Source organism: Cryptotermes secundus, unplaced genomic scaffold, assembly GCF_002891405.2.
Source record: "Cryptotermes secundus unplaced genomic scaffold, Csec_1.0 scaffold3591, whole genome shotgun sequence".
NCBI lineage: Eukaryota > Metazoa > Arthropoda > Insecta > Blattodea > Kalotermitidae > Cryptotermes > Cryptotermes secundus.
In genome coordinates, this window is record NW_019742574.1 from 2,529 (window position 1) to 15,279 (window position 12,751).

Below are 12,751 nucleotides of genomic sequence, written 5' to 3' on the forward strand. Positions count from 1 at the left end.
TTCGGGCCGTTCTGTGTTGTTATACAGATACTGGACGGAATTCGAGATTTTTTGTACTATTACTGGATAGGAAAAAAAAATGATTGCATCGTGTTAGGTATTTTAGGAGTTCCTGGCTTACAGATAGCTTTGGACAATGTATCTTTGCAGTGCCATAGAATTTAACTCTGAGAATTGTAACTCCCCAACGGCACATAACAACTATGTGTGTTTACCATGCCAGCTTCGAGGTAGAGCCCGGCCAGTATGATCCTTAGCGGCAACTTTGCTTTGTAAGACCTGTGTGTCCATAGTCTGTGTGCTCCTGCAGTAACACCTATCCCGCCAACAATGCCGTACAGCAAATCTGCAACAAAATATGCAATTTTTATGCTGTTTCGCACAAATTTCTCAGTCTGCTTAGTATCCGTAATGTAAAGGCAGTATGTCTGAATTTATTGTTTTCAGTTAGGTCACGGTTTAATTATAACATTAATCTAATTACCTTGAAATATAAGACTGGTAATTGTAGGTACGGAATACAAGAAATGTTCCAAAAATTTTAATGGTGTTATTTTTCAGTTCTCAATCCGGAAAATATCGAAGGACATTTGCTATCCGGTTCATTGCTACGTTTCTTTCGCATTTGTTCGGATATTTCGTGTAATGTTCAGGTCTGTGTGTTCGGAGTGTCCCAACCCCCACCTCACACTGACTTGCTCCCACACGTATTGATTTGGTATTGTCACGTGTTGGGTGTATGTCACGCGACAAAAAACTTCACGCCCTCTTGGATCTAGCGAATTTATTGAACACTCGCTCTCACACTCACACAATTCACAATTACACCATTGCTGCCATCGGCAGTGTCACAATTACATCTTCTGCTGGAGTCACTGCCATGCACTCGATACTCGACTTTGACTCGAACACACGCACTTTGCAGCAAAGTTACCAAATTTGCGATGGTTTTCTTTTCCAGAGGATCAGCCTTTTTGTAAATTTTCTGCGACTCACCGGTAAGGCGGAACGGACAGAAGGACATTTTACTCGAACGCTTCCAGATAGTCACGTCTTATGCAATAAGTGCTACCATCTGCAATTGTTTCGGCAAAGTTGGTAACTGTAGGCCTATAATTGATATCTGGTTCTGCCTTTTTTTGTTTAATTCGTAAATGAAAATCGCAATTGAAAAGGCTAATTCCCTTAATTTCTATTATTCTTCGATATTCAACTGTGTGGTACATCCCGCAGATACAGGGCGCCAACTCAGGTGAACCCTTCACCATTAACAATAAAATCATTAGGAATAGTTAGCAGCGATTGGTTAAAACAAATAAGTAAGATCAGACACCATATCTGTCGAAATTCTAAAACTGGGTGGGGAAGCCATGATTCAGTACATTACGCGATTATTGGACATCACAAATAATGCCGCTATCCCAAGTGACTGGAAAAAGCCGTAGTAGTACCTATTAGCAAAGTGTTGACTGATCGCTGGGCTGAAATTACAGACCTTTCAGTTTAACCACTGGTTTGCAAGCAAATGGAAATTGTTATTGCTTCGTATCTGAAGAAACTCTGGGATAAAAGAGATTGGTTATTCGAGTTTCAACTTTGATTCAGGCCGGGATACCCATGTGAAAGTCAAGCGATTACGGTTTGCCAGGACATTGCAAACTCACTGGATAACGGAGGTAGGATAGACGCAATTGTAAAAGATTTTGCGAAGGCTTTCGATTTAGTTCCCCATGATCGAAAATTGCGTTCTCGGGGGTGCACGCGACGGTAGTTGTATGGATAAGGGAATTCCACTTGGGGTCTACACAGAGAGTAAGAGTAGGAGGGAAATTACCAGAGGAACTCAGAGTAACGTCAGGAGTACCGCAAGGAAGTGCACTGGCCCACTGCTGTTCCTCGCGTACCTAAATGATATTTGGAGAAGTATTGAGTCAAGTATTAGACTTCTCGCAGATAACTGTATAATATATAGGAAAATTATAAATAATAATGATGTGGATAAGTTGCAGATAGATCTCAACAGGCTGCGGGAATGGGTGGCTGAAAATGCGATGGTAATTAAACCAGCTGTAAGCAAGGCAGTTTGTTTCACGAGAGCCCGAGTGACGGAGCCACTAAATTATTCGTCACGGGACATTAATTTCTGAAGCGAGCAGTTGTAAATACTTGGGAATAATTTTACACAGCGATTTAAGTTGGGCTGATCAAGCTAATTACACGGCGAAAAAAGCCTGGAAAATACTTCATTTACAATGCGTATTCTTAAAAGGGGAAATAGTGGTGTGCCCTGAAAGGGGTCATTGACTGTACTCTACCCCAATCGGATGTCCGTGGATTTCTCTTAACCTATGCGGTGGAAAACATGCTTACATAAGGAGACCCATAAGAACTTGATTATTCAAATAATAATAAAGTAATGTACAAAAATCGGCAGATTCCTCCTGGCCGATATTCTGCCAAGCGAGACTTGCTTCTGTGTCGTTCTCTGATCTGTCAGCAATTTCTGTAAACTGTACACCTGAAACCGGACGGCTAAGGAATGTACTACTCCCAAAGGTGATCTCAACCCAGGTTTCCGGCTGACCATCCTGTGGTTCGCCCAACGTATTTCAATTTATTCGTGTAAAACTTATAATTATTTTCTAATGAATTAAACACAAAATCGATCCATTAAGAACCTGGGGCACAACAATGGTAACACTAAAAAGTTAACCTACACATCACTAAAGTGTCCGATTCTTGAATATGGGACTGCGTATTAGGATCCTTACAGGAAGGGATAAATGCGCTAGACCGGGCCCAAAACATGGCGGATAAATTTGCACATCTTATAAATGATCCAAATTGGGAAACCTTGACACAGCACAGAAAGATAACTCGTATATGTGCTCTCTACAAAGCGTACGCGGGAAAACGGACTTGGAAGGCTATAGGTGATAGATTACAAAGGCCATACTATCTGACCAGGGTCGATCATGATAGGAAAATTAGGAATAGAAAGCAAAAGACAAATATCCGAAAATATTCCTTTGTAAATAGGACCATCGAGCTTTGGAACCAGCTACCTGGAGACGCTTTAGGGACTTTGATTTGTTTCATTCTGGTCCGTCACACTAACAATTACAAATATAAATCACTCCGCCCAATGTGACCTGTAAGTTTTTTACTACATGAAAACTCAACACCCTTACATGTTTCGGTCTCTGTGGACCATCTTCAGAGGGCAAACATCACTACAAATAGGAAACCACGTTCACATAAGTTGTTTAGACGTAAAGTACGTACACTTATATGCTACAATACATAGTTCACAAAATAGAACATTTCAGAAACACAGCAGTTTCCTGGGAATGTAAAGTTTTTTTATAAAATTGTATAAAATTTCTTGATGCTAATTAAAATTTGTTTGGATTGTCAATAATTAAAATTCACATTGGACGGAGTGATTTATATTTGCTTTAGGGACTCTCTCCTGTAAATCAAGTAATTTTAGAAAAAGAGTTAGCAAAGCTGTAAATAAGGCGAAGTGAAGGCATAGGAGAAATCATCCGAAAAGGCAGTGAAGTGAAAGGAAGTGAAGTTGGATAAAGGGAAACTCATGGTGGAATGGGGGCGCATCAGAACATGGCATTACACATTCCAGCACTATTATTGTTTAGTATATATTTTTTATTGCTAGTCCCTTGCACTGCGGCCACTTCTGGCCTATTGTGCCAGCCCCAGATGATACGTGAGGGTGATTGTGGAGCAATTGGTGGAATGAAGGCTGTCAGGGGAAACCGAAGTACTCGGAGAAAACCTGCCCTAGCGCCACTTTGTCCACCACAAATCCTACTTTAACAGACCCGGGATCGAACCCGGACCGCCGCGATGGGAAGCCAGCGACTAACTGATTGAGCTATGTCTCGGCCTGCTAAGTACAAATAGTATACATATTCTTTTATTAATATTAATTTATATAATTGTAGTTGTAAGTGTATTTTCATTGTATTTACTGTGTGTTAGTGTGTTCTTTGTTGTTTGTGTTTTGTTTGAGTGTGGTGTGTGTATTTGTGTGTTATGTCTTATTGTAGTACCACTGCCACCGGACAAAAACCCATTTGCAGTTTAAATAAATAATGTAAAAATGTAGAAGTAAAGGTATTCCTGTAACAGGCCGTGGAGGCCCATAAGTTTGTTAGACGTCAAGGCTCCCACAGTTTCTAGAAAATCGACTCACAGATGGCGGAAAAGTTGTCAGCCCTACTCGCCGGCCGCCCTTTACCCCGAAGAATATTCTAAGAATAATAATAATAATAATAATAATAATAATAATAATAATAATAATAGTTTGCTACAACACTTAATGGTAGAAAACCAAACGTTGGGGTTTGATAGGTGCGTGTTTGTGTATTTCAGACTTTTACCTCCTTTTGCAAGAAAATTAACTTATTAAACACTAATGCCACTTACCCCAGAGAACAGTAATCAGTTTAGCACGTGGAACCACAACGAGGAGACTGTATAAGGCTAGGAGATGTATCACAGTCAGCAGTATCACGTTGTTCCATTTCATCTGCTGCTTCGCAGGCGTCGCGGTGTCTGCCTCCCCATTCGCCGCCATATTGCCAAGAAATATATCTTTCTGCAATATACAGTTATTGTATTAGGTAGAAAGAAAGGCGTAGTTTTCCCTGTGCTTAATTAAAGACCACGTCATTTTTGACCGCTACACTAGATGGAGGTGAGTGTTTGGTTTCACGCTCCGGCCGTCTTGCAACCGGGAAAAGAACTCCCGGTGTGCATTGTATACGTGGTCGGTCTGGAAGTGGTAAGGATTTCTTGTCGACAACTGAGCCCAGGATCCGTCGTTATACCGACTGAGCTATCGAGACTCGCAGTATGTTACACTCATGTGAAAATGGAGGGAGTGTTCGGAGTAGGAAACATTTAAACGGACGTCTCTAAAATGCCGATTACGGTGGCCGCGCGGCCTAAGGTATGAACAGCTTCGCCCTCGCGGACTCTGGGATCGTGGGTTCGAATCCGTCTCAAGGCATGGATATTTGTGTTAGGTAGCAGCCTTACGACGGGCCGATCCCCTATCCAATGAGTCCTACCGTCTGTCTTAGATTAAGAGAAAATAAAATTTACTTACCTCGACACCGCAAGGTTTAAAAGGAGCAGCTAAGGAAAGAAAGCAAGCCTCTAAAATCAGTGAATATTTTGTTATTGTGGAAACCACAAATTGATCTGTCGGTAAGTCGAGCGTTTTGAAATATTCTTTCAAAATATTTTGCAGTTTCTCCCTTGAACACAAAGTGACGCAAATGACACACGCGCCTTTATGTCTGTTTTATCAGTTTTGGGGGCCTTGAAACTCACGTAGTTACTGTTATTATAGAGTGTATGTAAGGAGTGGGTGGTGCGTGTGTTGACAGTTGGTGGGTGGTGCGGATGTCGTGGAGGCGAAATGTGATAAATATTTTGGTGTCTACAAATATGCACTCTGGTCTTTTGGCCGTGCTGTCGCTAATCGAATGAGCTAACTCGGCTTCATATTCCGTACTGAACTTATTACCAATTCATTTTAATAATATTATATACATATATATGTGAATAGGAGCCGGGATAGCGTAGTCGGTATAGCGACTTATTACGGGGTGGACGACTGAGGTGTCGAAGTTGAAGCTCTGGCATGGAGTCAAGAATATTGTTTTCTCCACGTCTTCCAGATCGTGTTTCAGGTCAATTGAAAAAAATCCAGTGAACACATCTGGAATCGGACCAGCGACTTTCCGGCTTGTAGCATAGTGCAGACGAATTTTGAAAACACCGCCAAACTTAAAATCTGCAATGTATCTCACATAATTCTGTGCTGGGTTGTCTGAAGTCTGTTAAGCTTGCCTGAACCCAGTCACGTATGCTGAAGGTTCACGACGCTTTTGGAGCACATCCGTGATATACATCGCGAGACAAAGTCTGGGCAGAGTTGACTGCAATTCGGGCACTCGGGTTCTCCGATTTGAGGTAATTAGGGGCGGGTCCTGTAATGCAGTTGCCATTGTCTCTGCCTTTCTTGTAAACTTCCCTCGCATGATTCATCTGCACGATCTTGGTGGCGGGAGACCTTGGAAAGCTGCTGATTCTCCTACCACATGGAGCAGGAGACATGGATGCCCCCAGGGATCTGTAAGGCCGTCATTAACGAGAGTCTTCTGACAAGAGCGGAAACGACTGTTTGAAAAGGATTGTAGAGATAATTACTTAGAAAAATAGCAGTAGAAACGTTTGAACCCTTGCAGACTGTCATTTATTGGCAACTAGTAAATGTTATTTATTTATGGTACATCAGGATGCAAAGCGTCGAATGACGGGAAATTAGTGAATCATAAATAGTTTAAGGAAACGATCATTGCCTATTTCAGAACATTGCCACGGCATTCGCTCGAAGGGACGGAGGAAATACGAAAAACCTTAGTCTGTGGAACGGGCACCGCAGTCTGGACAGGTAAGCAGCACCAGGCTAGGAACAATTCTTTTCACTGGCTCTACAGCCCCCTTGGGCACTGGCCTAATTTTCACTTTTATGTGTACTTTACAGGACCGCCTCTGTGGTCTAATGGTCAGCGTTCCTGGCTACAGATCCAGAGGTCCGGGTTCGATTCCGGGCGCTACCACTCAGCCTCGTGAATATAATTGAGGAGCTATCTCAAGGAAATAGAGGCTCCGGTCTAGAAAACTAAAATTAACCGTCGTGGGGATTCGTTGCGCTGACCACGCGACACTTTCTATCCGCAAAAAGTTGGCGCTGAACTTCGCCAAAAAGTAGCGGGCGCTGGGTCGGTGTTATTCGCTTGCGTACTGAAATCACGGAGTTTTTTTATGAGCATTTTACAGAAGGTAGGATTCCTTGGACGACTGATCAGCTAGTCTGAAGGCCTCTATCTAAACACGGGACAACACAAACACAAAATAAAGAAATACACATTCCAAACATACATGTCTTGTGTTGGATTCAGACCCACTATCCCGGCTTCCGAGCGTTCTACCGTGAGCTGCGACTAGGAACATTATCGACAGAAATTTTCAGCTTACCCATTAGCGGTTGTCAAGGTGTCTCGGCTCACTGACAGATAACACTGCTATGGTCGATTTCATTTTGTTACAATTGGGTCATGTGACATCACGTTCACACCGCAGAATTGGGCCAGTGGGTTCCGCCAATTCTGTCCCCCAAACGTATTTTCAAGAAATTATATATTAGAATAATTGTACAGGGCGTTCAATGATCGAGGAAACCTGGTAGCAGCGTGGATCGGGCACAACATTTCTCACTGATAGCTGCTGTAACTGCCGATAGCAAAATGAGTCATAAGCGCTGATAAACGCGAGCAATCTCGCTAGCGTAGAGTCGATGGAAAGTTTCCCTGCGACTACTGTGCCCTTCCCCGATAGCGAGAGTGCAGTCGTGCCGCTGATCCCCTCACATCATTTTCTGTAAATGCACATATTTATAAGAATACCGCAAAGAGATAACACAGACTTTCCGTGCTTTATAACAAGTGCTGAAAGTAGGCTCCTTCCGCTTGCAAACATGCCTCGAATGGCTTAAATACATTATGCGATAATTTATGAAGTTGGTCCACGGCAATTGAACCAATTACGCGTGTTAACTTCATTCTGTAGAACTTCAGTGATGCGAGGAATATTCTTGTAGACTTTTGTTTCTAGGTTTCCTCAAAGATAAAAATCGCAAAACTGAGACCTGGGATCTGGGGGGCCACAGACCCCCACTGATTGTTCTGCCTTCAAACACTTCCCTTGTTGCGACCATGGTTGCATGAGCCGCATGTGCTGTAGCACTGTCTTACTGAAAGTACCCGTACTGTCTGTCTTCAGCTGTCAGCTGGTTGAAGAACGGATTCAGTGCAGCATTAATGTCGCGGTCAGAGTTCACGGTGCTGTGGAAAAATAAGAGGCCACTGATTTGCCGCGGACTTACAGCACACCAAACCCCAACATTTCGCTATATAATGGCACTTGCTGTATAGAGTGAGGACTTTCATCGCCCCGTATTTTTACATTTTGTGCATTGACATGACCACTGACATTAAACTGCGCTTCATCAGCCATGAACAGAAGCTGTGGATCCACGATTCCATCGTGCACATTTTGCAGTAGCCAGTTATAAAAACCGATTTCTTCCTGCCTAATCTGGTTGTTTCAGGTCAAGCACAACTGTTGTTTTATACGGGCGAAATTTGATTAATTTTGTGGCTGTGAAAGCAGATCGTGGCGAAGCAACGTTCTACTGTGCTAAGCGTCTTAACGATCTTCGAGAACTGATCTGTAGTCGTGGCTCGCTTCTGTGGTCTAGTGGTCAGAGTTCTTGGCTACAGATCCAGAGATTCCGGGTTCGATTCCTTGCGTTACCAGATTTTCTGAGAAGTAGTTGGTCTGGAAGGGGGCCCACAACCTGGCGAGGATAATTGAAGAGCTGTTTCAAGGAAATATCGCCTCCGGTCTAGAGAACCGAGATTAACGGCCGTGGGGATCCGTTGCACTGATCACGCGACGCCCTCTATCAGCAGAAGTTGTCACTATGTTCTCCGGCAAATGGTGGTCGCTTGCAGACTAGAGGTTCACGGAGTTTCTTTTTATTTCTAGTCGTACCTTAATATCCTGAACCTTTTCTTCAGTTAGCACAGTCCTCTTGGGTTGCTTCTTTATGTCACACACTAAACATATGGCACCGCCACTTTTTCACAAGCTTGGATACACACGACTACGTGATAACTGGTGAGTCAGGATATTTACGACGAAACTTACCGATTCATTTTCTGTAAGTTTCTTTCCTTGGAAAAGTTTCGACAATAAACGCACTCTGTTCAATAGTTAACTTCATTTCATTATAAATATTGACCGTCTATCGACACTTCTAAGGCACGTACAAGTCTGGCTAGGCGAGGAGCCGGGCTCGGATTCATTTCACCACACACTTATGAGCGTGGCGACCCATACACGGACGAGTTTGGCTCATTGGAACCCGAGCCGAGTCGGACTCGCGAGCCAGACTCGTACGTATATGGGCCCTCTATACAGACTGACTGTTAATGCCACTTACTGCAGTGACAAGATCAGTCAACCCGACGGTGCGCTTTTAACAGCGCTAATGACTCCTTCTGCTTGATGCAGTTCAGCGGCAATGTGTGAGAAATGTTGTGTCAGCTCCGCGCTGTTGAGAGGTTTCCGCGATCATTGAACGTATTGTACTACGCTGTGTTTTCGGTTAAAAGCGGACGGTGATACCGGATACTTCACATGAATTAACGCACGCGCGTTTCTCGGCCGTAACTCGGCTATACATTTATCGGAGCGAAAAATGTTACAGACAGAACTTTTTGGGAGAAATGCAACACTTTCTCATAGGTGCCAACGATTTTCAATATGCGAGTAATTAAAGCTAAGGTGTTTTCTTTATGCGTCTTTCACAACGTAGTGAACCCTTGCATTGTCTTTGATCAAATTTTTGTATGGAGGCATTCAGCCCCAAATTGTGAGATATTTTTACGGCAACATCGGACTCAAAATCAGGATCACTAGTCCCGAAGGAGCCGGACCTGAGAATGACTGCACTGGCGAGGGTCAGCAGCTGTTGTAAACGACAGATCCATCCACTCGTCAGAGAGGGTATTACAAAATAACTGGAACAGCAAATGTTCAGTTGAAAAAATGCTGGTCGTGAATCTCAAGGGGATTGTCGCCAAGACGAACCGATTGACGGTAAAGACGTAAAGTAAACTCTGGCTGAGGCTTTCCAGAAACATCCACACGGCCGATGGACTTTTAATGAGAACATCAGACGCCCAGTATTGTAACTTCGCGACAGGCGTTTTCGACAATATCATCATTTCGCATTTTGAGTGCTGTTCGTCATTTTTCTGAAGATAGCCCCTCTACAGTTTTATTCGACCCCTAGTCTCTACATTAGTGAAACGAATTGAACATTTTTGTAGCCTGTGTTTTTGGACCCATTTCAATGGCCCGTATTTCTGGAGCCAGAAATATCAGTCACCAAAGAGAAAGTCACTTAAATACGGAATATAAATGAAGTGCACCCAAGAGTTCAGGCTGCAGCGAGGCGTACAGACAGACGGATGGTCTTCGAGGACCCACTTTTCATATTGAAGGCGACGGAAGAGTATAAATCTGTAGAAATCCGGAGGTCGATTCCCTTCACGATCATAAGAGTCCCGCGTATTATGCACGTGAGAAGATAAGAGCGGCCTGTGAGCGTGCAGTAAAATTTCCAGGTTTTTAATATCATTTTCCATTTTCACCACAGGTTTCGATCGATCTTCGTCAGGCTAATAGAAAAAAATCAAATAAACATATACATTATACACTGTAGATTTCAAAGTGTCCTGATGAGGCTGGATAACACTCAGAATTGCTGTGTTTTCGGACTTTGTCCGTCTATCGTTCGGTATTCTGAAAACTAGAGAACACAAAGTTTCGGAAACTGGGTCTCTTTCCCCGTCGCCTGAGGACGGAAACACATCCAGTTTCCGGAACTTTGTGTTCTCAATGTAAGATCTGAGGTTATCACAGCTGTGGCTATGAAGAATTCCGTCGTCTGGGATGTGGCGCCATGTAGATCTTGTGTGAACCGTCGTTTCGGAGGAATTTATCGCATGTATCTTCAGGGTAAAAAATCAAAGTCAGCGTCAGCAGATGGCTGCAGACGGCATTATTTGTTATGTTCTCTAATTTTTAGAATACCAGATAATAAACAATGTCCGAAAACCGAAAAAGTACCATGTATAAAATATATAAACTTTAGATATAATATAATTGAGATTTGTCTGATTCGAGTGCAATATAAATTTGTGTTCTTCAGGGTTTAATTGAATCCAGCACAAATGTCCTGTCCAGTCGCTCTCATTATAATACGAATTTTGCTGTTTAGATTTCTGACACTGTAAATGTAAGAGGATTGCTAGAGCATTGTACTTACGAGTGAGCAGGAGGAGCAGGGCTTGTTTCACTACTGATCGTCGCTTTGCAACGTGCAACTTGAATATGATGTATTGTGCCCGAAGCGCAACTGGTCGGCATATATTCACGGAATAGTTAGCAATAAGAATAAGTTCAAGGTGTTCCTGTTAAACCAAGAAAACTGTAACGTCACAAGTCGCGTTTTTGTCGAAAACGTGTCATTTACATATTTTCCACTTTGACGGGTTCTTTATCTATGAGTTATCGCTGAAATATTCATGTTGTGTGCACTTGTTGGTGTATGGAGTACTTGCTAAGTGTCTTTCCCCGTTTCAAATATACGTATATGGTGACGTGATAGGGTGATTACAGGGGGAGTTTGGGTTGGTGACTCGATTTATTGACCACTTATTTATACACACACAAAACTCGTGACTACAGTTTATATATTCCTGTCTCACACACACAGACTAATGTCCTCAGCCTATTACAGTTTCCACTAGACGTTGCCTGGTACCTGCTTTCGACGTCGGACTTTCCTCTAACTCTGGGTTCCCGAAATGTCCCCGTGACTCAGCTACCAGCTTCTAACAGCGACGGCTCACGAGGAGAGAATTGCCCTTCTCTGACTGACTTCCAAGCTGGCAGCCATCTCACCTCAACTAACTAGTCTTCTCTTCATATACTAACAACGTAGCTGTAAACCTCGTCTCGTTTATGATCCCTCGGCACGGACCACGTAGAAAACAGCTCATCCATTGTTGCCAATATCTGTCCGCGAAGACGTCACGCAGCAGAGGCCATGTATAATTGCTTATTAAAAAGCTGTTGCGTAGCAGCGGATGTTGTTTCGTCATCTCTTTCGAGTTCGCTACCCGGCAACGGCTCTACACACTACACTATGTTGAGCAAATTTGGAATTATTTTTTAGCCCTGTGTAGTGAATATGCTCATGTACCTACTGTTTAAGATTCCCATGGTTTCACCTATATATTATTTACACGGAGCATTGTTTGGCAAGAAAGTTAGTACATGCCTTGCTATTGAATTGATCAGATGTACTGGGGGACAGTTCGGGAACCCGGAAGAAGGGACTGTCGGCAGTTGAAAGTCACTACGAAGCAACGGCTAATGAAGGCTGAGGATAATTTGTTTGTGCTGTGATGTGTAACTCAGTGAGAAAATTGTAGCTATTAGTAGTTAGGTTCTGTAATTGTCCAATAAATCCAGTTACCAATACGAACCGCGTCTATAGGGACTATGGCGTAACAATAATATTGCCACTATTACGAGCTGGGATAGATCAGTGGGTATAGCGACGTGCTACGGGGCTGGATCGGCAGAGTTCGTTTCCCGGGAGGGGCAAGAAATTTTTCTGTTCTCCACGGACCGGCTCTGGGGCCCACCGAGCCTCCTATTCAATGGGGGGGGGGGCGATTTCCCTACGAACTTGGGGAAGTTTTTATTATTCAATCGATACTTTATATTAGTCGATATTTCTACATAATTGGCCATCGAGTGCAAGGACCTCACCTAAACCGAATATGTGCAGCACATGAAGACTGTAATATATGCACCCCTTAACATACATATATATTACTTTAAGCATTATGTATATGATTTTGTCTGACTGTACAGACAGGAAGTTATTATTATAACAATAAGATAACTCTGGTTGAGACAAACACGCATGATGCAACACTTGTTTGTCGACTAGAGAACAAGGAACTTTGGGATCATCTGCTATGAGCATGAACTCCACGTGAAATCA

At 43.0% G+C, this 12,751-nt stretch overlaps 1 protein-coding gene across 1 annotated transcript in view; it reads right to left on the reverse strand.

Moving 5' to 3' along the window:
- LOC111873368 (stearoyl-CoA desaturase 5) overlaps nucleotides 1-11,119 on the reverse strand; it is a 13,217-nt gene extending 2,098 nt beyond the window's left edge. Inside the window, exons 1-3 of the mRNA XM_023868026.2 lie at nucleotides 11,000-11,119; nucleotides 4,453-4,624; nucleotides 216-346 (exon numbers count right to left, since the gene is read on the reverse strand). Of these exons, the coding sequence (XP_023723794.1) occupies nucleotides 216-346; nucleotides 4,453-4,603 (282 nt within the window). The 5' untranslated portion in view covers nucleotides 4,604-4,624; nucleotides 11,000-11,119. The remainder of the gene's footprint in view (nucleotides 1-215; nucleotides 347-4,452; nucleotides 4,625-10,999) is intronic.
- Between the last annotated feature and the right edge of the window lie 1,632 nt (nucleotides 11,120-12,751).